Genomic DNA, 26522 nt, shown 5'->3' with positions numbered 1-26522 from the left:
AAGATGAACGTAATGCCCCGAATTCTATACTTGTTCCAAACACTGCCCACGACCATCCCGCGATTGTTCTTCCAGACACTGACAACCATCATACGACAGTTGGTCTGGAACCAGCAACCCACGCGCGTCCGCAGAGCGATCCTAGAAAGGCCAAAGAGCGCAGGAGGTACGGGACTACCATCAGTACTCGCCTACTACCAAGCAAGCCACCTGCACCGACTGGTTGACTGGCACGCCAACCCATCCACTAAGCAATGGGTTGGAATGGAGACGCAGCAGGCGCAGGGTAAGATCCCCTCCCTACTGTGGCTAGGAGGAGCTACCCTGGGGGACATGAGCACTGGAAACCCTGTGATTGATTCCACACTGAGGGTCTGGTGCAGGATAAGGTATGCCAAACGACTTACCACATCACCTAATCCCCTCACTCCCATCACCAACAACCCAAGACTAGCAGATGGATTCAAACCTGCAGCCCTTAGGAACTTCCAGGCGTCAGACTGGTCTTATCTACGCCAGTGGTGCTCCAATTCAAACTTTAAAACACTGGCAGAATTAATGCCAGAACGTAGGCCGACGGGTCTGGATGAATACCATTTCCACCTGATGAGAACTTACTACTCCGCCCTAACAGGTAAAGGTCATATCCACCGATCGCTATTACCACTGGAACAACTATGCATAGAGCGACGACATCTCACGCGTGGTGTATCAACGCTATATGCCTTGCTCCAGCAATGCGGAGATGGGAGACCGCTGGGCTTCACCGGGCGCTGGGAGAAAGAGACCGGAATAACACTCACGGACCCTGAATGGGACAAGATTTTCCAGCTGACACATAGAGGGAGTATTAGTTCCAAATACCAGGAATGCAATTATAAAATACTGACGCACTGGTATAGGACCCCAGACGTCCTCCGGCACATACACGACACCATACCCGGAGAATGCTGGAGATGCGGCACGGAGACGGGCACGGGTCTCCACATATGGTGGACATGTTCACTTATCTCACCATACTGGCAGATGATCCACCAAACCATCAAAGAAATTACCGACACAGACCTCCCACTACAGCCCCTGCCGATGTTGCTCAACCACACGCAGATACCGCCGACAAGGTACAAAAAGGGACTCGTCATACACCTGCTCACAGCAGCAAAAACGCTCATCCCGACACACTGGAAACGCACAACGGTACCCTCCTTCCAACAATGGGTCGACAGGGTGGAACACATCTACGGAATGGAAATGATGACAGGGCCGTTCGGATAAATATGCTACGACCTGGTTCCCGTGGATGGACTTCATGGCCAAGAGGACGGTTCGAGCCATCGCCCCAGGAGGGGATGCAGGGCTCGACTTGGGGCGAGCTGTCCCAATCGGCGACCACGGCTACGACGGCCCAGGCACACCCTCAGCCTCTTCCCCTGAGCCTCCTACCCTTCCCCCCTCTACGTAAGACAGCAGACTACCTGGGGTACCATGGGACTATAGGGTACCATAGACTGCACACGATAATGACAATACAAATCATCCCTAGCACACACACCCTGACTAAAAAAAAAATAAAAAGGAGAAAACAAAAAAAAGAGACAGACAGACAACAATGGTAGACGACATAGTGACGTAACGAAAGCCCTCTCAGAATCGACAGAGGCCACAAATATGGTGAGACAACTTCGGCCACACGACATGGGAAATAGATTAGGGGGGATCCGGGACAACAGGGGACCGAAGGTAGACACGACAAACCTGACGTACCTACTAGGGAGACCGGACCAGCCGCAGCTGCATGAAAAGAACAGGACGTAGCCTGATAACGAAAGCTTCCAGTACCCCAGGCGACATTGCCAACTAGATAAATCCCTGACAGCTAAGACCCAGACACCGCTACCAGGGTATACATAAGCCACCCGCCCACACACCAGCAGTCGCCGGGGGAAAGACACAGAATCTCTGTCAACCCGCCACACTTCAGTTGGGTAACAACACCGCTCAGTTTAGGATAGAAACCACATAGCAATACACCCCTACTCCCCGTAGAGTCTGGCACCTCAACCTAATACTCAATTTGGCTCTTCTTGCCACAATCACGATACGGGACATGAAACAGACTTCCCAGTCAACTGATGATACAACAATGGAGGGGAGCTGTTAGATATTACAGTATACTCATGCCAGAACTTTGTCGAACCGTACTCCACACGCAGGACAGGTCAGAATATACAAAACGACAAACCTGCTCCGCAACACTACAACGTACACACACCTGGATACTGAGTTTTGACAATCCGGTACTCACTACATAAGACTAGTCTGCTCTCCTTAACCGTAACCTTCACGTATAGCCAAGTTCACGTACACTTGTTTGATACCTGTCCAATTAAAACGAGCCATAGCCTTGCCCTATGTGGTGTGCAATGTCAGTTAGCATGCAACCTGTATCTAATAACCCAGAACTGCCCATTGTATTTAATGCTGTATGTATGTTACCATTGTTAACACGTGTAATATAACTTCATACTTCAATAAAATATGATTGACAAAAAAAAAAAAATACATCAGGAAGAAATCATAGTTGCGAAAGCACCAGGAGTGATGCGAAACGCGTCCAGGGGCTTCTCTGATCTCCCTTAAGGGTCTGCTTCTTTGGTGATCTCCCCCTTGTGCAGCAGCTGCGGGTGGTCCTATGCTCAGGTTTTGGACTTTTTATACTTTGTTCACTAACCTTTTTTTTTCATTTTCACATGCTTGGACCATTAAAGAATACATGATGACTGCTGTTTCAGTACCTTGCCATATGTATTTTCATTTTTGACTTTAATAAATGTAAATGTTTTCTATGATTTCCTCCCAATGTAATTTTGGGAATGAGTGTGGATCAACAAACTTGTCCTGTGTGAAGTACCATACAATTAACACAATCTAGTGCAAATAAAGTACTTGGTCTCAACAATATACCTTCACCATATAAAAATTAGTATATACCACAATTCAAGCAAACTTGGAAAACACAAACTGCAACACATTGACCAGTAACATAAAGTGCAAAATGTGAGCACATAGGCCATGTACATAAAGTGCAAAATGTGAGCACATAAACCATTTGCATGAGTACAAAATGTAGGTACATAAATCATGTGCAAAGAATATACATAATGTAAACAGGAGAACCATGTGCCTAAAATGCAGTGTAAGCAGGTAAACTATATATAGTGCAAAATGTGAGCACATAACCATGTGCATAAAGATGCAAGATATTATCATATTGACCATATGCATAAGTGCAAAAGTGAGCAAAGTGGCCATATACATAAAGTGCATGGCTTGGGGATCTGCAAAGGTATGCTGTTGTTTGCAGCAGGGCAGGAATCTGATGGCTAGACAAAGCCGAGTTATGCTGGCACCTCTGTACTATAGTGAGAGAAGCCTTACACAGCTTCGTAAAACAAGCAATACAGACTCATGTAAGCACTTGATAAATTCTGCTAACCGCAAATTGAAAATTCTCTAACCTTTTTTTATTGTCTTCCCTGATGACAAACAGAACAACATAACGTACTTTCAACCTGGTCTGCAGAGCGAAAATACATACAGAGGTCTAAAAAGTTAAAAATGGATGGATGCTGAAAGTTGTGACTTTGTGAGTATATCCAATTGTACATCTTTGCCTCAAGCTGTAACACAAGTACTGATTTCCAGTTACTAACCTTGCTGTTGTTCTTAAAATTAACTTGAATGGCAGCCAATGTACAGAGCTGTATTTACACAGCACAAAAATACATCGGTCAAATGTGCATACAATTGGAAAAGCTAATTCCAGTACCAATTAAAATGGGTTGAAATAAATGGCCACTTCAACAAGCTATTACAAACATCATTATACAGTAACAAAATGCTAACAGCCCTGAAAATACATTTCCTTGAAACACGGTACATACACTATTTCTAACATACACTTGCTTCTTGAACATATATACGGTATGTATAACTATTCTGAATGGGTGCTACAAGTAATTAATCCTGGCAGTGGCCAAACCCACTGGGCAGCGCTAGTAGAGAGCCTTTGCTTAAATGAGACACTTGTGAAGTTTGTTGCTTTGTAATAATATTAAACTATTTAACCAGAGCGAATATATTTAGCGTTCAAAATTTTTGTGAATGTTTTGGTGCAAAGTTTTTATGATTTCCACAATCAATGTCACTTATTATTATCAAACTCAGAGAAATTAAAGGCAGAGGTGATCTTGCAAAGTGCAGGGAAACACTGAGGTCTGGACAGGTCCTACAAACACTGCATCTTGTACAGTGACCACTTAGCCATCACAGAGCTTGTAGAGCAGTTTCAGCAGGAGCACTGCAACACAGTACCTTCGCTGAATACTTACACGAGAGAACAAACATACCATGCAGTATGATATATATGGGGTGGATTGCAGTATCTTTGAATTTAATAAATCATATTGACCCACAGTAATTACTTCACAAAATTTACCATTTCCATAACATTAAAATATTGTTCAAACTCGTTGATTGCCTTTAAATCACTGAACGAAGTAACAGGCATACAAGAGATCAGTCCTATCGTTGCTGTTTAAATAAAAAAATTCCAACAAAAATAAGATTGCAGTCACTATTAGTTTGCAGGTAGGGATTGAACGGTGTAATCAGCGGTTGCAATATATATATATACAAATATTTTCTCTGCATGATGCAAGTAATCATTTGCAAGGTACTTTTGTGACTTGAAATACATCCAATGCCTATTATATATACCAAATATCTACTGTAGTATTGTATTTCATCTGGGCATAAGTAGTTACCTTATAAGTAGCGCACCGAAGGAAGAATGATCCAAGACCTGGCTAGATGTCATTCTACATCTAGCCAGGTCTTGGATCATTCTTCCTTCGGTGCGCTCTCTTAGACCTCAGTAGCACACTGCGTGCTAAGAGCATGCTGATCTTAGCATATCCCATGAGAAGACTACCACACTCTAGGCAATACAGCAAAAATGCTCCAGTCTTGGCACCTCATTTATAACAACAAACGTTAAGTCAGCTGCAGTAGATGGGAGAAACAACTGTGTGCAATACATAGGTTATACCAAGGATAGTAACAGTTTCACCTTAATAACTCCTTGATATAAGATATCCAAGAAATATTTTTTAAGATAAAAAAATTTAAAATTTGTTAGCCCAATGAATTTTGTTTTTGATTTTCTTTAGAGTCTGCAACACTTTTATGCACCTTTTCCAATATCTCCAGATCCCGTGCCAGGAATAGTTAAAATAGCTATTCCACTGTGCGGTACCAGCATGTATTTCTTTTGGCACCAAGACCAGTGACCCAGCCAAATGCGGCAGGTACATCTAATGAAGATATACACACATTTACACAGCAAGCTGCTGCATGAGAAATTGGGCACACAATACTGGAACACTGCCTGCATTCTCCAAAACCTTAATGCTTCAATGTAGTGCCAAACTTGGAAGGGGTCACCCATGGGAAAAAGAACCTATAAATCAGAAAGTGACACTTAACTGGACTGTACAATTTCACACCTTCTACTATCTAGATCTAGGAGCCATTGTCATGCTTCATACTGGTCATGTTTACCACAAAAACCCACCAATTCTAAGATTCAGTTTACAATTTAATATATACAGATCTCTTAGCTTGTTCTAATTTTTCATTTCCAATCAATGAGTTCTTAACAGTGTTATTTTAGAATTCTGTTAAACCACACTGAATTCTATTACATGAATTTCTATATTGCAGCATTTTATTACATGGCTATGTAGGTTATATCACCCTTACTATTATAATAGAGCATATTTTATCTTCAATAATATATTTTACCAGAACAATGTATTCAATGAACAATATATTCCATAAACTACAATTAGAATTCTAAATAGTGAAAATGATTGTAAAATAGTGTAAAATAATACTGGAAGAAGAGATCTTAAAGCGGCGCTGTCCCCCGATGGTGACATTGCCGCTAGGGGTGGGACATCAGATATTCATAGTCAGTGTAGGCCAAATTTGTTTTGCCCACAACCTCCATGGGTCTTCATGCCTTGCCAAACTGGTTCTGTCCAGTGATAAAACTTGTCACAGAGATCAGTATAGGAAGGCTTTAGAAGTAGAATCTTTAAATAGTGGTTATCATGTTTCCTACTGCAATTCAACATATTAAAACAGGGTTTATAACAGAGATTTTAGGTCGAACTGGGGAGAGATACATTGCAAACTAAGATACATAAACACAACCAAACGCAGTAACATATGAAAGTATGCATGTACGGCTCGTATGGCAGAGAAACAAATACATCAATATGCTTAAACAAGACAATGAAATTGACTTTGTAAAAACATAGCAGAGTTGTGCAGAATAGGATCCTTCTGCTCTAATGCGTCTTCCACAAGCTCTTTGTGAATGCCTGCCCTGCTTCTTATGTTAAACCATTTCATTAATGGGCTCTGAGGAGCTCTGATCTTTGCATTTCATTATTCTCACAGAGTAGCTGCAGTTTAGATCTTGAAATCAGAATTAGATAGGAAAAAGAAAACACATTAGTGTTGTTGCAAAATTGGAAGTGCTTCAAACTTTTTTTTTTTTTGGCCTTCTTTTGGATCAACAGCAAAAACATATGTGAGGAAGGCTGAACTTGATGGACAAAAGTCTCTTTTCAGCTATGTAACTATGTAACATTAAAGGGAAACTCCAGTGCCAGGAAAACGATCCGTTTTCCTGGCACTGGAGGGTCCCTCTCCCTCCCACCCCCCAATCCCCAGTTGCTGAAGGGGTGAAAACCCCTTCAGTGACTTACCAGAGGCAGCGACAGGTCCCACGTTGCTGCTTCCTCCTCCCCCGCCGTTCCTCCTTCTGCTTACGTCAGCCGGTGGGCGAGACTGATCTCGCCCGCCGGCCGAGGAGACCTAATGCGCATGCGCGGCAATGCCGCGCATGCGCATTAGCGCACCCCATAGGAAAGCATTGAAAATGAATTTCAATGCTTCCCTATGGGGAATAGAGCGACGCTGGAGGTCCTCACACAGCGTGAGGACGTCCAGCGACGCTCTAGCACAGAAAACCTGTGCTATGAAGCAGGAAGTTCCCTCTAGTGGCTGTCTAATAGACAGCCACTAGGGGAGGACTTAACCCTGCAAGGTAATTATTGCAGTTTAAAAAAAACTGCAATAATTACACTTGCAGGGTTAAGGGTAGTGGGAGTTGGCACCCAGACCACTCCAATGAGCAGAAGTGGTCTGGGTGCCTGGAGTGTCCCTTTAAACTTCACTGCTGGCAACATATTATGTAGCCCAAGCCACAATGTATCCCATCTCTCCCATTAAATACATAAAATCATATGCAAACATGAAGACAGCATTGAAGGTCATGTTTCAGTGTTTGCAGATGACACAAAACTCTGTAAAATAATACAATGTGAGCAAGATATTACTTTGCTGCAGATGGATTTAGATAGACTGGAGGACTGGGCACTCAAATGGCAGATGAAATGTAATGTTGAAAAATGCAAAGTTATGCACTTCGGTGTAAAGAATACACAAGCAACGTATACCCTTAATGGAAGCGAATTAGGGATAACAACACACAAAAAGGACTTGGGAATTGTTATAGACAACAAACTATGCAACAATGTGCAATGTCAATCAGCAGTGGCCAAGGCCAGTAAGGTAGTGTCATGCATGAAAAAGGGCATTCATTCTCGGGACGAGAATATCATTTTGCCTCTTTATAAATCACTGGTAAGACCACACATTGAATATGCTGTGCAATTTTGGGCACCTGTTTTAAAGAAGGATATTATGGCACTAGAAAAAGTGCAGAGGCGGGCTACAAAATTAATAAAAGGAATGGAACATATCAGCTATGAAGAAAGGTTAACAAATTGAAACCTATTTAGTTTAGAAAAACGTCGCCTGAGAGGGGATATGATAACATTATACAAATATATTTGGGGCCAATACAAACCATTGTGTGGAAATCTATTCACAAACCGGACTTTACATAGGACACGAGGCCATGCGTTTAGACTGGAAGAAAGAAGATTTCGTCTAAGGCAAAGGAAAGGTTTTTTTACTGTAAGAACAATCAGGATGTTGAATTCTCTGCCTGAAGAAGTGGTTTTATCAGAGTCCATACAGATGTTCAAACAGCTACTAGATGCATACTTGCAAAAACAGAATATTCAAGGATATAATCTTTCAATGTAGGGTAATAACTGCTTGATCCAAGGATAAATCTGACTGCCATTCTGGGGTCAAGAAGGAATTTGTTTCCTAGCTTGTTGCAAAATTGTGCTTCAAACTGTCTTTTTTTGCCTTCTTTTGGATCAACAGCAAAAAAAACAAATGTGAGGAAGGCTGAACTTGATGGACGCAAGTCTCTTTTCAGCTATGTAACTATGTAACATATCAATAAAAAAAAATGAAAGAATCCAATACTAAGACCAATAATATAGTCTAGAAGTGGAGGAGAAAAGGAGATGTACTATAGGTTGCCCTAGAGCAGTACAATCCCTGCCTAAGGATTTTGTTGTGCCTCTCTTAATATTCTTAGGCGGAGACCAATCCGCCCAATTACATACTACACTATATTATTCCCTACTGCCCTCCTGTTTTTTGTTACATATACCATCAGAGGCTATATCAAGGTGCTACTACTCCCAACTCCCTCCTTCCACTACTTCTTTTTTTTTTTGTAAATCAGGTTTTTGATTTTTCTTTTTTTTTTTTTAATTCTTTTTTTTTTTTGTGCACAAGGTAACAATACAGTTTACGATGCCACAACAGCATATGTAAGCACAATAATATCAAAGTGTTTCACATATTTATCAATCAAGTAGTGGCACATTTTTTAAAGTGTAGATATCGACAAGCTATGCATCCACATCTAGTTGTAGTTCACAAGAGTAAAAGTAAAGCAAAACATACAAGATGTGGTGGTTAATTTGATAGGTAGAGCAATAGTAACTGAATGTCATGAGAGTTACCCACTTTTTTTTCCATTTCCTTTTACACCCTCCTGCACTTTGTATCTCACATAGCAATATTTTAGGTTGCATCTTTTCTTTCTGTTTTCTTATAGACATATAACAAGGTAATAACATATGCTGGAGTATACTGTGGTAGTGGATTAACCCTGCAAGGCTAACAAAGCTTTCCAGGCTGTAAGATTGGTCAAATGGCTTAGATTTGTCCCACAAGTTAAACTTACGTTAGACTGCATGTCTTTATAGTGTAACATCCCGTGCAATTAAATACTAACGGAGGGAAGACGAGCATATAATGATAGTCTAAAGCTCTGAATGCCTATTCATTGTAACTGGAATTAAGCTGGCATTTTGCCATGTTTACAGACAAGCTAAAATAAGTATCACCCATCCGGGGGACCCAAAATGCCCACAGCAACAGGAGGCTAATAGGAGCACATTTCTTATAAACAGAAATAACATACACTAAACTAAAGTATTGCTCCTATTTATGCACTTGGATGTGAGCGACAGTAGGTCTGCAGGAGTCAGCCGATACCCTCCGTTATTATAGAATAGTCCCGCTTCGGTGTTACTGCCAACAAACAGGATAGTCCCATTATTAGCCAGAGTGATTTCCATATGATGCAGGGTAGGAGGCTTGGTGAAGGTTGCGATGTCGTTTGTGGTTTCACTGCCGACCTCAGGATGAGGATTTTGAGATGGGTCATGCAGTGTAGTAGCAGTCCTGAAGTGTCTCGCTCCTCACAGGACCACAGCCGATGTTGCTTGGAGGATCCCGGCTGGTAAGTCCTGGGGGTGGGTGGTGAAGTTTTTCCCGTGTAGCAAACAGGCTCAGGCATCGGGTCAGGTTTCTCCAAAAGTCTGCTAAGACCTTGGTGAGCCCGGTGGCTTAGTGGAATAATCCGCTTGCTCCCTGCTGTCGACCAATCCAGTAACATTCAGGTGGGCAGTAGGAACAGTGGATCCCCCAGGGGCAAGGACCGGGATCACCCCCACGGCCCAAAGGGGGGGGACAGGGCTGATAATGTGCAGCACCGAGGCTCTGACCTGCAGCAACCAGGCAGGATAGCGAGGTGGCGGCCGTCCACCCCACTAACTGCACGAGTAGGCCTCAGCCATGAGGACCGTAGAGCTCCCTCCCAGGGACCAAGAGGCAGCTTACATTCACAGCCCCAGAACCGGCACCGCTTTACAGCATGAACAGCAGTTTCCCGGCATCCAGTAGGTTTAAATTCTGCAGTAAGAAGTGTAAGTTTCGATAAAAACAAGAGCTGCTTGTTCCTGAGACCACACAGCATGGCGGTCCGGCCCCGCCCCCGGTTTTTGATTTTTCAAAGCATGCAGAGATGAGCAAATGATCAGCATCCTTCCACTACTTCATACTTTTTCCAGGTAAGAGAGGCTTCAGCCTGGGTTGTCCAAGCTGCCTTCTTGAAATTACTAGTATCTCTTCAGTGCTGAATCCTACCCTTTAGTTGTTTCATAACAGTATGGTGCCTCCTCTGTTCCGCCATCAATCTCTGCCCTGATTTTTCTTATTTTTTCACAATAGTTATCACTTTAATAAATAGCCCTGCAAATCTCACACTAACGTGCACTAGTAATTAACAAAGTCTCACAGTATTGTGCAGTTTATTCAGGTACACTAAAGAGTCCTGCAGTTATGCAGTCAGCAGGTGTCTTTATAATGAGGTCAGTTGGTGTAGTTATTGTGTTGCACAACAATTATGTGCAGCGATACTAGAAAAAATACCGAGGACAATATTGGTGAACCTTCAAGAGACACTCTAAGCTCCAAAACCACATTAGCTTAATGGGGTGGTTTGGGTGTGTTGATCAGGCACTTGCAGTCGCGCTGCTTAATTCTCTATCACTTAGGAGTTAAATAACTTTCTTAATGCCGCCCTAGCCACACTTCTCTGCCTGTGACTCACACAGACTCCCTACATGCTTCCTCAAAAAAGAGATCTAATTTTTAAACTTCCTTTTTTGCACAGTGTGTTTAATTTAGAATCCTCTGCTATGTTAATGACTTGATGCGTGGAGTATCAATTTCATATAATTATCTGATTCCGAGCATTATTGCCTTTAATAGAGATTTAAGATATGATATTATTGCAATATGACTGAGAAGTTCTTCTGTGAGCAGCAGTGATGTGTCCCTACTTCAAAGAATACCTGAACAAATGGAGTTTGAAAGGCAAAGTCCTCTGTTGGAAGTCAGAGAGTAGACATTATAAGTATACATAATCCAAGTAAGGGTTCAGATGTTTTGCCATTCAAAGTCTGCTGCGTGATAAAACTTAGAGCTTTCCTCACTCACTTTTGCTCTAAAAGGCTCTAATTACTCTATTACTGGGCATTATAGAACTCTAAGCACGCTACTGTATCATTGAATTGCAATTACAGGTTTTAGCTCTGCATGTGCTTATGATTTTACTGCTCAGCTCAGTATTATAAAACGCTGCAGGAAAGTCATCACATTATGAATTTACTTATACCCCATTAAACCATATCAACCCTTGTTACCAGGTCTATATTGTGCTCCCTGCCTGATGGTGAATTTTCATGTAACTGATCCAATGAAGTGAAAACATGACACAGAAAGGTAGCTGGACAAACAGCATACATGGTTAGGCTCAATGGAAGTTGTTGAGCAGGTTGATGGGGGATGTTTAGTGGCCCATGCCCAAATCTAATTAAGAAGAGCTGCACAGATCTGTGGATATGAAGAAGCTGCCAGGGTTCTGCTGCTTAGGAGGGGTAGTGAGTGACAGGTCACTGGGATTAGTGGGCAGCTGTACACGCGACCTATTGGAAATAAATCAAGGAGATAAAAGCCTCATTAACGAGGCACGGGGACATTGATTAGGGCCAGTTAAAGGCCACAGACACACTGACGGGAATCAGATGAAGCAGTTAGTTCGTAAGAGGGGTGAAAGCAATGAGCAAAGGACAGAGAAAAAAAAATGATACAAATGTACGGGACTGCAGACAGAAGAAGTGTGCAACAGCTTAGCAGCACAGAAACATTGTAAAAGAACACAACAGGTTCTAACTAGGATATAATGACCATAATAAAGACAAAGCCAGGAAGCAGGAGCTGTTTATAATGAATTCGACAAGTAAATAACCATAAAACATAGAACTGCACACTGGAATATGCACACCACAAAGATCAGGCACAGAGTACACAGCACACATCTTGGAGGCAATAAGCAGATCAACGAACACAGAATGAACTAAAAAAGGAAGACGCAAGCAATGGCAGGAGAGACAGTTAATAACAAATGGTAATCTAAAGAAGAAAAAAATAAATAAAAGCACAAAAAGAGAGAAATGAAGAAAGCAGAATAAGAGGGAACGAAGGAACACAGATGGGTGGAAGAGGAGTGGAGCAGTAGACATGCATAGAACAAAGAGCAGAACAGTAGAGAAATGCAAGAAACAAAAATGATCAGCAAAACAAAGTAAACAAGAAGAGCAGAGCAAGAGAAATGCATAGCATGAGTTGTAAGGAACATTTAATGAGCCACAGAGAAACACAAAGAAGCATGAGTGAAGCAACAACAATGTTAGGAACATATAGTAGCCCAGCAAAAAATGAGAAAAGAGTGTGGGCCACATGGTAATATAAAGACAAGATAGATGGCATTAGAGAATGTTGAAGCAGACGATAAAATCGGAACTGAACCCCTCTCAGTCGGTCCAGTTTCTAGGTTTCGTGGTGGATTCAGTTCAGGCGATGCTCTGCCTTCCAATGTCCAAGGTGATCGTCATTAGGAAGGATATCAGACGCCTGATCCGCAAACCCGCAGGTCACACTGAGGGATCTGGCCCGGACGATAGGCATGCTGTCATCCACCATTCAAGCTATCTTCTCTGGTCCTCTGCACTATCGGGCTCTCCAACGCTTGAAAGCTTGCTACCTCAGGTCTTCGACCTCGTACGACGAGGTCGTGTGGCTCTTAGACAAAGCTCGTCTAAAGCTTCGTTGGTGGCATAGACATTTGGAGGCCTGGAACGGCAAGGCAATTTTCGGATCTCAACCAGACTTTGTCCTGGAATCAGACATCAGCTGTTTGGGCTGGGGCGCTGCTTGAGATGGCGTGGCGACAGGAAGACTCTGGACTCCGGAGGAGAGAGCCCTTCACATCAATTGTCTGGAGCTGATTGCAGGGTCAATCCTTATCCGTTGATGTTAGAGGAACGCCTACCGCTGGTGGCTTGGACCGTTTCCAGAGTTCCTGGGATGTGTCGGCCTATCGACAAGGCCTAGAGAATTACTCTGGGACTCTTGGACGTTTGGCACCAGACGGTCATATCTGCACGCCTGGCAATCCTGGCATGGCTGGAGTCTGGAAAAGTTGTTTGGATTCCTTTACGGACCCTATCATGGCCGTCTTGAATTTCCTGGTGGAGCTGTTCTCTCAGGGTAAGTCGTATAGGACCATTAACATTTTCCGGTCAGCCATCTCGGCAGCTTGTGTGCCTTGTCAAGGTTCTGGCGTTGGTATAGACCCCTCGGTCTGCAGACTGCTCCGAGGTGTATGCCTTTGAAGACCCCCCTACTTCTCGCTATTCCTCGTTTTGGGATGTATCGCTTGTTTTGAGATTCCTTGAGGAATGGCCTGATAACAGGGACTTGTCTCTGCACCAGATTTCTGCTTAGCTGGCACTCCTGTTATGTCTTGTGTCGTTTCGTTGTGTTTCTGATGTTCATGCTTTTGATGTGAACTCTTTTTCCTTTTCGCCAGACGGTGTGCCTGTCTCTATTTCACGCAAGACAAATCTAATTTGTCTTCTGTGTCATATCCCTACTTCCAGATAGACCACGTCTCTGTGTGTCATGTTGTCTATGGACATATATGTCTAGGACCTTGTCCTTTTGCCCTTCTGCTCATGGGCAGCTGTTGATTTCCTACATACGACCGTTTAGGGCTGTTTCTACCCCTACAATTGCTAGTTGGATTTGATGGATTCATTGACTGGCGTGGCGAGTTCCTTCTGGGCACATTCGGTTCGGGGCGCTGCAGCTTCGGCAGCCCTTGAAGCCGGTGGGTCCCTTACTGATATTCTCAGTGCCGCTGATTGGCCTAGGGAATCGACTGTCTGTACTTTTTATATCAGTCAATGATCTCATGTTTCTTCTGCCTTTATGTCTGGGCGTTAGAATTGCAAATATGAAGCCTCCTGTCTTGCCTTAAAATTAGGGATTATTCTCTCGGTGAGGGAATAAGCTAAATTTAAAAAAGATAGGAGGCGAATATTTCCCTCCCTTGACGTTCCCCTCCCTGGATTTGTTTTTTTTCCCCTCTCTTATGTTAATTTGAGTTATTGTCATGTTTTTGTAATGTATGGTCTGATTTTGTTTAATCTTGGTTGTTCGTGTGCATTTGTTCATCATGTGCAATACCGTTGATGTAATATTTTATGTGGTATGACATTCTGCCTTGGCAGTTTACTTTCACGATGTTTCTTTGTCCTTGCAGTGTGATCTGGTTTCCCTCTGGTTTTGGTGATTTCTTCTCTAGATGTGTCTGTTACAAGTTGGATTTGTGGGTTTTCCTCTTTTGCTCAACCTCATCAAAGAAAGAGGAAGTGGGAGGGTTTTACTGAGAGATTTCATACTTCTGTTATTTTGTTCTGATTGGTTGTTTGAAAAAGTTCTGTGAACTATTTCTTTGCTGCTGGAGGTTTTCAGTAAAGAAGGTAAAGCAAATACTTGCCTCCTGACTTTATTAAAATTTAGATTATTCCCCTGAACGAGGCTAAAATAATCCCTAATTTTTAGGGATAATAGCTGACACTGTTCCCCTCAGATAAGAAGAACTGTTAAGCAATTGTGCACTTCTGAAATGTTTGGTATCCCTCTGAGAAAATATATCCCAATCTACATCCACAAAAGGCTGGTAACAATATTTCTCAAAAGAATGTGTTCAACATCAGTGCATACACAACACTATTATATAAAACGATATAATATATTATTCAACACAGCATGTTCATTAGGAGTTCACACACTCTTTAAATGGTAATAATGCTGACACTAGGTCATCACACATTAGATGCAGTGTATGATATAATCTCATAAAAGCAACTAATGTTCTCCATAATGCAGGTGGATGTAGCAGACATTGTGTTTGTTTCCAATAACATATCTTGTCACTCCCTCAATGCCAATATTAAGAAGGTGACCTCATATCTTACAATACATTGCACAATTTAGATTTTTATTATTTCTAAATATAAGAAGACTCACAGATAAACATGTAAGCATTGTTATACAAAACACTGTTATCTTGAGGCTGGCTGAGGATTATGGAATGCCCAAGTTTGTTCTAGTGCTATATGTGAAATAGTGAGTAGTTTTCCAGAAAATATGTTCTAAAAAATGTGTTTGTGTGTGGTGGGCTGATGGGGGACCAGAACACTCCGTCCCAGCTACTGAGACTCTGGCAGAACAGTGGCATTTGAACTCAATGGGCAGATCTGGAGGATTTTCTGCAGTTACAGCATTTTCTGAGCCAGCAGCTGAGCTTAGCAAATAAACATGAGTGTCCTGCACTCCGGACTTGTTAAGATTTAAGAGGAGGGGGCAGACGTTTTACAAGAACTAATGAGCCCGCAGTTCTGTTAGTGGAAGGAGAGAAGGGGGGTAAGTACAATAGATAGAAACACGCTGCTTATTCATCGTTTAAATGACAGAGTCAACTACACTGACACAAATACAAGAACTTACATTCTAAAGTTTTGGATTATGAATTATAAATTAGGGCAACCAAACCTACAGGTAAATTTGTATAGTGACTTATTAAATCTTTATGCAAACACTTCTATAGACTAATGTGCTGCATTGCAATCACCTAGCAGCTATCAAGAGATTTAGTAAAACAAGGGTTACTCAAAGGGTAGATCTCTAGCTGTTGTTTAACTACAACTCCCATGATACTTTGCATGCCTTTAGCAGTAGCAGATGCTGTAGTTTTAACACACCTGGGGATTGACCTTTTTGGCACACCTGCTGTAAAAGGTCACCCAAAAATACACAAACGTTAGCTACCTAACTACAGTTGAAATCATTCAAAGAGCTACAGGTTGTCTGTGCTTTTATCAGAGCTTGGATAAGACACTCCTAGATAGACAGTATTATAATGTTGCTGAGTGGCATAGGTGGCTCAGTAGGGAGAAAACATGGTAAAAGCTTGCATGCTGGACTGAGTAATTAGAGGCTTCAAATTCCAACATTTTAAATTAAATCCTACCCAGGAGACCTGCAGATTACAAAATTATAAAGGCAGGGTGGGTTAATTATCAAACATCTTACCACTTGTTTAAAACCTGCAGCTCTAAAAGATGAAGACAACTGCAAACACAATATAAGTTTTAAGGGGATACAAAAATATGTTGTTGTTTTTTTTTCGTGAGCAGAGGTTCGATTATGTCCATGTATTTGATTATCTAGAGCACAAAAAAGAGTGATGTTGAAACAGACCATAGTATATTACATGGAAAGCGAATATTGAAATAGACCATACAAATAAGCAGCTAGAAAAATATAAGAACACTCAGGGGTTAGAGAAGCTGACCCAGAGATTACAATAATATCGAAAATATTATCTATTAGTACTTAAAAATAATCTTTGTGACATCATGTAATAAAATATTTAATGAGATGTAATGAAACATAAGCATAAGGATTATTATCTTCTTACCGTGAACCCAGGTGCGCACAGGCACCTCCCTGTCATACTGTCACAGTCTGCCCCATTGTGACAAGAGCACAGCTGCTGGCAACCCTCTCCGTAATAGCCTGGCCGGCAAGGTTCCTCACAATACAGGCCGCTCCATCCTGCACTGCAGGTGCATTCCCCAGACAGAGGGTGGCAGCTATGAGACGAGAGAGAGAGACTTGTCAGTACAGAGCTGTGGGGTGCTTGAGAGAGCTAATTAAAACCATACATCGTGATGTCAATGGCTGGCCAGCCAGAGACCCCACTCCCTAAAATTCATTCACCTGCTGTAACCCTGCAATTCATTCCTCAGCTGTAACCCTGCTCCTCTGGGAGAAAATCTATTATTTAAATGTTCTAAGACAGAGATAAATTATTTCAAAGGCAGCAGCCCAGCCAGAAGGCAAATTCAATCTCTAACAAAGTAAAGTATATAATAAATAGATACTTTAAGGTTTTTGCATAATATAAAATGGATAAGAAAGAATCACAATTCAAGGAGAGAAAGAAATACATGTATCATGGGCCAATTTAAAAAAAAAAATCGATACTTTAGTAGTGAATCCATAGAACAATATTCCTACACTGCTCCAATGAGAATGAATACATAGAATAGAATGAATACACACTACAAGAGAATACAGTGGAAATATTACATATACTAAACGCTATTAACAATTCTTACATGTCAAAATATATTAAGCAGTTTTGAAAAAAGATTGAAACTATAAAAAGTTATCTAAAACTGCCAGCCTTGCCATAAATATCTATATATAAAACTTCACCACTTCTCGGTGGAACTCCCTTCCCCTCCCCATTAGACTTTCACCCAGTCTTCATTCCTTCCAAAAAATCATTGAAAACTTGCTTTTTCAGAAAAGCTTATCAATTCAATTTTCATCCCCAAACCCTGACTCATTTCCTGCAATTGTCAAAAATAACCTACTAAGCCCTCAGTGAATACTTTTCTACCAACCTACTGTTAACCCTACGTTTACACTTTGTGTCACCATACTCCACTCCCTCTAGCATGTAAGCTCATTGAGCAGGGCCCTCCACCTCTCTGTTCCTGTACGTCCATTTGTCTGGTTACAATTACGTGTCTATTGGTCCACCCATTGTACAGCGCTAAGGAATTTGCTGGCGCTATATAAATAATAAAATAATAATATACCACTATTATTCTCTGATGTTCTCATGCTGAACATTTTTTAATTTGGTGCTTGCAAATTCATTTAACTCACCTACTGTTAACCCCTTTGACAGGAAACAAAAACATTAGAGAATTGCCAATGGGTTTGCTCACTTAGTAGTAAGTTTACTGCAAAATCTCTAAATCTTTTCCAATTTCTGTGATGAGAGATGTCTGTTTTTAGATGCCTAGGGGTTTGTTTGTTCAAACTACTTTGTATTCTGTCTAGTTAAAATCCCACTAGCAAATTCTGAAGCAAGATAACCAAATTGGAAAATAAAAATCTCAGGCTTTTTTAAACTATTTTATATTTATATTTTTAGGCTATTTTAGCCTAGTGATCTGTCAACTGTTCAGGGGGAAAAAAACAATATATAATTAGCAACAGACATCAATTAATCCTGATATTGAAATAGAATTTGAGGTTTTTACAGTACCGGTAAGTATTTCACCTTATGTACCAGGTTTTCAGAAAATGAAACAAAAAGTGGCACGAGAAATAATGTATTTAATGCAAGCGATATTTAGTGTGACCATCAGGCCGTATATTGAGACAGGCAAAGACATACCCACGAGTGTTGGTGAGGTTACAGGGGCAGTTCTTATTACACTTCAGACCGTACAGCCCCTCGGGACACACGCGGTCCTCACAGAAGATGCCCTTAAAGCCAGGTTCACACAGACAGGCTCCGTTAATGTGGTAACACTTAGCCCCATTTTGACAGTCGCACCTCTCCGCACACTGGAACCCATATGTACCAACAGGACACTCCTCCTGGCATCTGCAAGAAATGCAGAGAAGAACTTAAAAAACCCGGTAAATATCAGAAGTGCCGACCCTCATTTACCTTATTGCTGCAACCCCCATTGACCTAAACAGTGTCAAATCTTCATTTAAGCTTCAAGTGCCAAACGTTCATTATCCTGTGCAGCGCCAACTTCACAATTACATTGGCTGCACTAACAGACTGTTAATCCTGGTAGACCCAACCTCTGATTCACCCTGCATGCTTAATACACAATGGAGTAATGATGCAGATCGGCTGCAGCTCCACTCTCCCAGCTAGAAACAGAGAATGCAATGTAATACATTGAATACAGTCAGTGGAACATGTATGGTTCCTGACACCACTTTATAATGCCAGCTTACAACTCCCATTGCCTTTAGTCAGCCTTCTAATGGATTGGATAAATGGGAAATGGAATCACACATCAGCTTAATGGCAGCATTAATGCCAAGCTTGCTGAATAGCTGTCATATGTATTACAGAAATTAGTGCTACGCAACCTGCGGTCCATGACTTGCTGAAGATAGAAGATAATGCATGGGAAATATTCAAGAAATGACTGCAAAGTGTTCGATATCTGTGAGTTTTAATGAGCAAGCATATCAGCTATTACTTAGAAATTACTTATTACTTTCTCAATTGAATACATTTACCAATTATAATGAAAATTGTTTTAGAGAATATAATAAAAAAAAGGGAGATTTAGGACATATCATTTAGCCTCAGTGCATATTTGTCAAACAATAAAGAGATCACACATTTACACATAAATAATACTATTAATAATATTTTACACATTAACATTAACTGTACAGAATGCGTTATTGAATTCAAAATCACCAACACACACTAAAACGCACATCGTTTAGTAAGATATTAATGAATGGGAGTTCAATGGTATGCAGCTTCTAGGTAGAAAGCCATACATCTTGCTTGATATAATACCATTACGGGAATTAATGAAATCGGTGTTAATTGAAAATTGGTAAGCATAGCAAATTATACATATGAAATATTTTTAATTATATGTGCACTTTGGTTTACATGATGTTGAAACTCTAAATATGTTTAGTCACAAGATAATAAAATGGTTATATTATCCTAGTTTTGTTTATTTTTTTTAAATAAATAATGTACCTTATAACATAAGGTTTTGTTTTTTTTCCCAAATAGTTTAAAAACGAATAACAGTTTGCAGTGGATTTATTTTAAAAAATGAAAAATAAATATATTATATAAATATATACTCAGCTCAAAAAAAACAAAAAAAAACCTTGAAAGCAAAATAAGAAAATAATGCAACAAAAATTACATATCAAAGCCAGGGGGCTATAAACTCCTTATCTCTGCTCCAATTAGTATACGACAACATGTGTCTATTGCTAGCTGAACTATAAAGGAGGGGCAATCCCTAATTATTAAATTTAAACTGCATTTATCAGGGAAGATAACATGCATGCTGTAGTTGCTTTGGCAATCTGTATGCTTCATAATCATAGTGATTGTCATTGCATTCATTTTGCCTGTGTCTTCAACAGTAATGTGTTTAACAAATAACCATTTACTGGCAGATTGGTGCATGATATGGCCACATTTAATATGTTCTCTAATGAGTATGACAAAATAGAGCAGTCATGGCAGTCCAGCAATGACTTTTAGATACTCCAGCTGTTGTGGACTATAAAACAGTGTAGGGTGAGCTTTGTGTGAATAGTAGTCCACAGTAGCTGATGCCACTTGAGCTCCCTTTTTTTTTATCCATTATAGTAGTATCAGTTAAATGATATTATATCTTTCACAGTCTTCTGTTTCTGTATCTCTGTAAGCTCTCTTTTCGGTGCATTTATGCTGTCGGTCAAATGCTGGCTCTCCTCCTGTGCGCAACGTGCCTGGAACACAAGCCTGGCTCATTCTATCTGCACAGGGAGCTGGACCAGTAAAAAATAATTCCTGCTGGGAATTGGCACAGATAAACAAGACTGGCTGGAACTGACACTGCCAGGGAAAAGAGGATCGATGGTATTTCTTTTAAAGAAAGCTGGACTTGACATAATTCACTACGATTTTTAAAGGAACATTCCAGGCACCATAATCACTACATCCATTGTGATGGTTGTGATTTCAGAAGTACCCTAGAATCCCCTAAGGCTAGGTAGATAGTCAAGCCACTTATGAATGGCACTCCTTGCACCATGCTAACTACAAGAGGCTATATTGGTTGCATGTGATGTTACTTTTAATACTACTCAACGATCACAGCTGCCTAATAATCTATAATGATTGCTTTTTATTTCACTTTAGACAAATACTGTAGAAAGGTGAACTTAAAAGAATGAGGGCATTTGGGAGAAATCCATATATGTTTACTGACAATAGGGTTGTGACCTATCTTGGGGAAAAAAATACCCACCATGCTAATTTGCATGTGACCTTTATTTCCTAATTCTAACCTTAATATCTTTTCACAGCACACGCATACTTATATCATTCTTTTCCTTATTTTATGGCAAACCTATTTATCACTGCAAATATTTTAGACATGCTTAATTTTACCTTTTACAGTTATATGTCACAGGATGTGACACTTCAGGAAGTGATATGAGAGAAAAAGAAGTAAAAATTTGGAAGGTAAAAAATACCATCCAATCCCTCTAATTACCCCCTGTGATTACCTACCTGGCCTTCTGATTGCGGCACATAAATGCTTTTCTCTCTATTGGTAACCCTAATTTAGTAGGATGCGGGGTACCATCATTCTTTACAATGAGGTATGTAGATAAACGATCTAATCTTTCATACAACCCACATTATATGTCTATACATTCAGCATATACGGTACATTGTTACATATACATGTAAAAACACACAAGATACAATGTCTTTGTCAAAATGTCTGTCAAGGTTATCAAATCCTGCTTGCCAATTATTTTCCGCCAATTTAAATTCACCACCAAATTCACAAGAAAAACAAAACAAAAAAACCTTTGCAAAAAAATTTCAGAGGAACTAGAAGGCCGAGACCTCTGAAAAAAAGCCCAGAACACTTATCTCTTCTGCACCAAACTTTACATTGGAATCTCTAGAGTTCTCCTGGCACCCACCACACTCAGGTTATTCCATCGACTGCCATATAGTTTACTGTGATTCATTACTCCAGAAAACAAGTTTCCACTGCTCAAGAGTCCAATGCATGGAATTGTGCATGCTGATGTGAGGCTATCGATTCCATAAAGCTCCTGAAGCACAGTTCTTCTGCCAATCTTGCTTCCAAATCCAGTTTAAAACTTTGTAGTAAGTAATGCAACAGATGATTTTTACTCACTATTTACTTCAGCACCTTGTACCCCATCTCAGTGAGTTTACATGGTCTACCACATCTCGGTTGGGCTGTTATTGCTCGTAGATGATTTAACTTCACATTAATAGCGCTCACAGTAGACTGGAACAGATCTAGTATGGTAAAAACTGACTTGTGACAAAGGTAACAGCCTACGACAGTCCCACGTTTAAGTTACTAAGCCCTCTACTATGACCTATTGTCCTACCAGTGTTTGTCTACAAAAATATTGTGTCAGTTCTACACATTGTGGGTGCTTGGATCCTGTCTGAAAATGTACAATAAAAACCAAGGATGATGATTTCTATGCGTTTCATCCACCAAGCCATCTACATAAAAATAGAAACGTAATTTTCACTGCAATCAATAAACATTCAGGTTTTTGCTGATGCTTGGAAGATGCTCCATCTAATTTATTCTACCCTTTGTCCCCATATTATTTTGCTATAACAATGTTACCATCTTTACCTGTAGTTCATCACTGTAATTTTCTGGAACTGAGGTTTTTAATTGTTATTCTGAGTGAATATATTTCACCAATATTTATTGTACATGGAGTTATTAATATTCTGGGTGATAACATTTGGTTATTAAACTTTTCTATTGTATGCGACAAATGTCTGCTTTACGCCTCCCTCTCGCCTCTAACTCCTTCACCATCCTAACAGTACCGTGTTTCCCCGAAAATAGGACCTACCCCGAAAATAAGCCCTAGCCGAATTTTCGGGGTGGGCTGCAATATAAGCCCTACCCCGAAAATAAGACCTAGGCAGGGCCGGCCCTTTAAATGCCTCAGCCGCCTGAGCGCTCTATAGAGAGCGCTCAGACGGCTGCCGCACTGCCTCACCTCCCCTTCCCTGTAGCGTCGCCGAGCTCCTCTCCGGTCCGCGACCTGCCCGGACTGACAGGAAGTGCACACTGAGTGTGCACTTCCAGGTCAGTCCGGCCGGGTCGCAGACCGGAGAGGAGCTCGGCGACGCTATGGGGAGGTGAGGAGAAGATGGAAGGGGGGGGGGGGGGGGGAGTATTACAGGGAGGGAGGGGGGAGTATTACAGGGAGGGAGGGAGGGGGGATAATATTACAGGGAGGGGGGAGAATATTACAGGGAGGGAGGGGGTGTGTATTACAAGGAGGGGGGAGTATTACAGGGGGGGTGTATTACAGGGAGGGAGGGGGGAGTATTACAAGGGGGGAGAGTATTACAGGGAGGGAGGGGGGATAATATTACAGGGAGGGGGGAGAATATTACAGGGAGGGAGGGGGTGTGTATTACAAGGAGGGGGGAGTATTACAGGGAGGGGGGAGTATTACAGGGAGGGGGGAGTATTACAGGGAGGGAGGGGGGGAGAGCATTACAGGGAGGGAGGGAGGGGGGAGAGCATTACAGGGAGGGAGGGGGGAGAATATTACAGGGAGGGAGGGGGGAGAATATTACAGGGAGGGAGGGGGGAGTATTACAGGGAGGGGGTGGGGAGTATTACAGGGAGGGAGAGGGGAGTATTACAAGGAGGGAGGGGGGAGTATTACAGGGAGGGAGGGGGGAGTATTACAAGGAGGGGGCGTATTACAGGGAGGGAGGGGAGAATATTACAGGGAGGGAGGGGGGAGTATTACAAGGAGGGAGGGGGGAGTATTACAAGGAGGGGGCGTATTACAGGGAGGGAGGGAGGGGAGAATATTACAGGGAGGGGGAGGTGAGGGTCTCTGGGGGGGTTACACAGCGCGGACACCGGTTAACAGACTGGCTCTAAGCCCTACCCTGAAAATAAGCCCTAGTGTGTTTTTTGTGATTAAAATTAATATAAGACCCGGTCTTATTTTCGGAGAAACACGGTAAATACCTTCATCTAACTGTGATATAATCTCCATTCCTGTTCCAAAGCATTCCACCCGACCAACAACAGAAAAAAAGAGAGATTTCATTTTCACCAAGCACTAACCACTCACAATCCCCTCCTCCAGCCCACCCTGGTACCTTATTACTTTATAGCATGTTTTCCCAGCTGCTAGAGATCTCACTCAATTACCTCCATGTTCCCTAGACAATTTACCAGTGGCTACAATTATATTTTAATTCTCCCTACATATTAAAACATATTTGTTTTTAACTCCTCACTTTAACTTGAGATTCTAAGCTCATGGACTATAAAGCATTATGTATGAAAGAGCTTTTTTGGGACACAGGCAGTGCCCACTTTACCTTTTGTATTGGTCTGTGTATATTGTACTGTCTATTCCCACTATTGTACAGCGCTGCAGGATATGGTGTTTCATAAATGTTAGTAATGAATAATAATTATTTAAAATAATGCCTTACATGATAATGTGGCTAATGCTGGGACTACAGCCTCAAAAGGCTACAAAACTGGAAAGGACCCTAGGAGAAAATATGTTTTTTGCTATTTCCTAAATCTGTACGTGTGCTATTGCATTGCTTGTACTCAGTGAATGTGCAGTGTTTACTTTTATGTGTGTCAGATTCTGTATCGGAATGAATGTGGTGGTGCAAATGTATGTATCTTTTTTGTGTCTCTGTGTGTGACTGTGTAGTCTGCACCTGAACGTGTATGTGGATCTGAGTATCTATCTAGATTATCATTAGTATTTATATAGCGCTAACTTATTCCGCAGTGCTTTACAATATTATGAACGGGGGGGAAGGGGGGGACTTTATAAAATGATACAGGAACAATATGTAGATGAGGACCCTGCTCAAATGTGTCTGGATGTGAAAATGTGTGTGTTCAGCTATATATATCTGCATGTACATATGTGTGTGTTTGCGACTACCTGTATCAGAGTCTCGATTTCTGCATAGCTGTATTTATAAAAAAAATATATATATTTGTTTTTAAATAATTTGTCCACCATCCCCAGATGATTTGTTTATTTAATTTGCAGCTAATTTAGAAAATGCTCTCAACATCATTCTTTAATAGTTTTTCAGAACATTTGGTCCTATTTCCGAGATAATTTGGAGGCTTTTCACAAACATTGACATGGACTCCAGTATGGAACTCATTCAAATAATCTGGATGTGGGCTCAAAACAAACTGGAAGATAATTATAATTAGTGAATATCCTCATAATTTTTCCCGACATAGAAAAAATAAATCAAATAAATCAGAGCTTATCAAGTAACCCCCGAATGGAGAGAACTGCCTTTGTTCAATTTTGTGACAAAGTGGACATAAATTGATCTGTAAGAGTCATTTTATTTGTCATGTATTCAGCTGACTCACAAGTAGTTAAAACGTTCAGCTGGAAGGATAGAGCAAGTGGAAATTAAATATTGACGACTCATGTCCTTTACATAATTAGCTCCCCCCATCCCCCTCACAAACAAGCAATTCTGCTAACTTGTTTAGTTAGAGATCAAACAGCTCAGCCTGCTAATGAATTTTAAACAAACACCCTATTAATGAACACAACGTCTAATCACAGGAGGATGGAGCAGACTCCTCTGTACTGCTACGCACACACCGTAGGATCAATCTCAGAGCTCACTGTACTTAATATTAGGCTGCTGTTTACATACCAGCAACATGGCTACCTAATTCAACCCTAGAGTTTGGCATTAATCATGTTGTATTAAACCTACTACTGCAGAACCACTTGGAAAGATTACAGCGCAGTTGGTTGCATAGTTATGAATCAAAATTGATGTGTTTTTTCAAGCATATTTAACAATCACTACATTAAATATATAATATATATACATATACACACACACACACACATATACACACACACACACACACACACAGGCAAGCAAGCTCACGCATCTATCGCAGTTTGTGCAACATTGCAGCATTAAAAGAAATCCAAAATAATAACACGTCATGTACACATACTACAAAAAATTAATTTATGTAATTTAATGTCTGCTAATAGGTCAAAGTCAAGAATAGGCAAATTGCTTCTCAAAGTGACAGTCCTGACATCAGCACTGAAAGATTTAAAGGAATAGTCAATCTAAAGCTTTTTAACATAAATACGAATCATCCATTTTTTTTTCAAGGTATTTTTTGGGCTGTGGTTTCCAACTCAATCTTCAAGGCATACCAACAGTCAGCTTTCGACAATATCCTTACTGGGAGCAGTATTGTGAAATGCCTAAATCCTGGGACTGTTGGTGCACGTTTTGATGGAGTTACTGCCTTAGATTGTGTAATATATTTTTACTTAGTGGACATACAATTGCATGGTAAAAATCATGCTGACAACAGATGCAAAACTCTTCCTCTTGCAGGAAGAGCGCCTGCAAAGGGAAGATAGCCGTTCCCTCCCTCCATCCCACCCTGCAGGTGCTCCTTCCATTAAAAAACTGGTTGAAAATGGACTAGTTACACACTTAAGTCCCAGAAACCAGAAGACACAACATCCCAGGTATGCCATTATATAATGACAATGACCCTAGCCCAAGAACAGGGAATGGCAGG

General features: G+C 41.0%; 1 protein-coding gene across 3 annotated transcripts in view; it reads right to left on the bottom strand.

Moving 5' to 3' along the window:
* The window catches only part of MEGF11 (multiple EGF like domains 11), a 409367-nt gene that overhangs the window by 84881 nt on the left and 297964 nt on the right, over positions 1-26522 (bottom strand). For all 3 annotated transcript variants that reach the window (XM_063448765.1, XM_063448767.1, XM_063448766.1), the window contains exons 9-10: positions 18524-18736; positions 16745-16919 (exon numbers count right to left, since the gene is read on the bottom strand). In XM_063448765.1, the coding sequence (XP_063304835.1) occupies positions 16745-16919; positions 18524-18736 (388 nt within the window). The remainder of the gene's footprint in view (positions 1-16744; positions 16920-18523; positions 18737-26522) is intronic.

The sequence above is a fragment of the Pelobates fuscus genome, chromosome 3 (assembly GCF_036172605.1).
Source record: "Pelobates fuscus isolate aPelFus1 chromosome 3, aPelFus1.pri, whole genome shotgun sequence".
In the NCBI taxonomy this organism is placed as follows: domain Eukaryota; kingdom Metazoa; phylum Chordata; class Amphibia; order Anura; family Pelobatidae; genus Pelobates; species Pelobates fuscus.
Note: the sequence above shows the minus strand (reverse complement) of the source record. Positions and strands in the feature narration are given on the sequence as shown.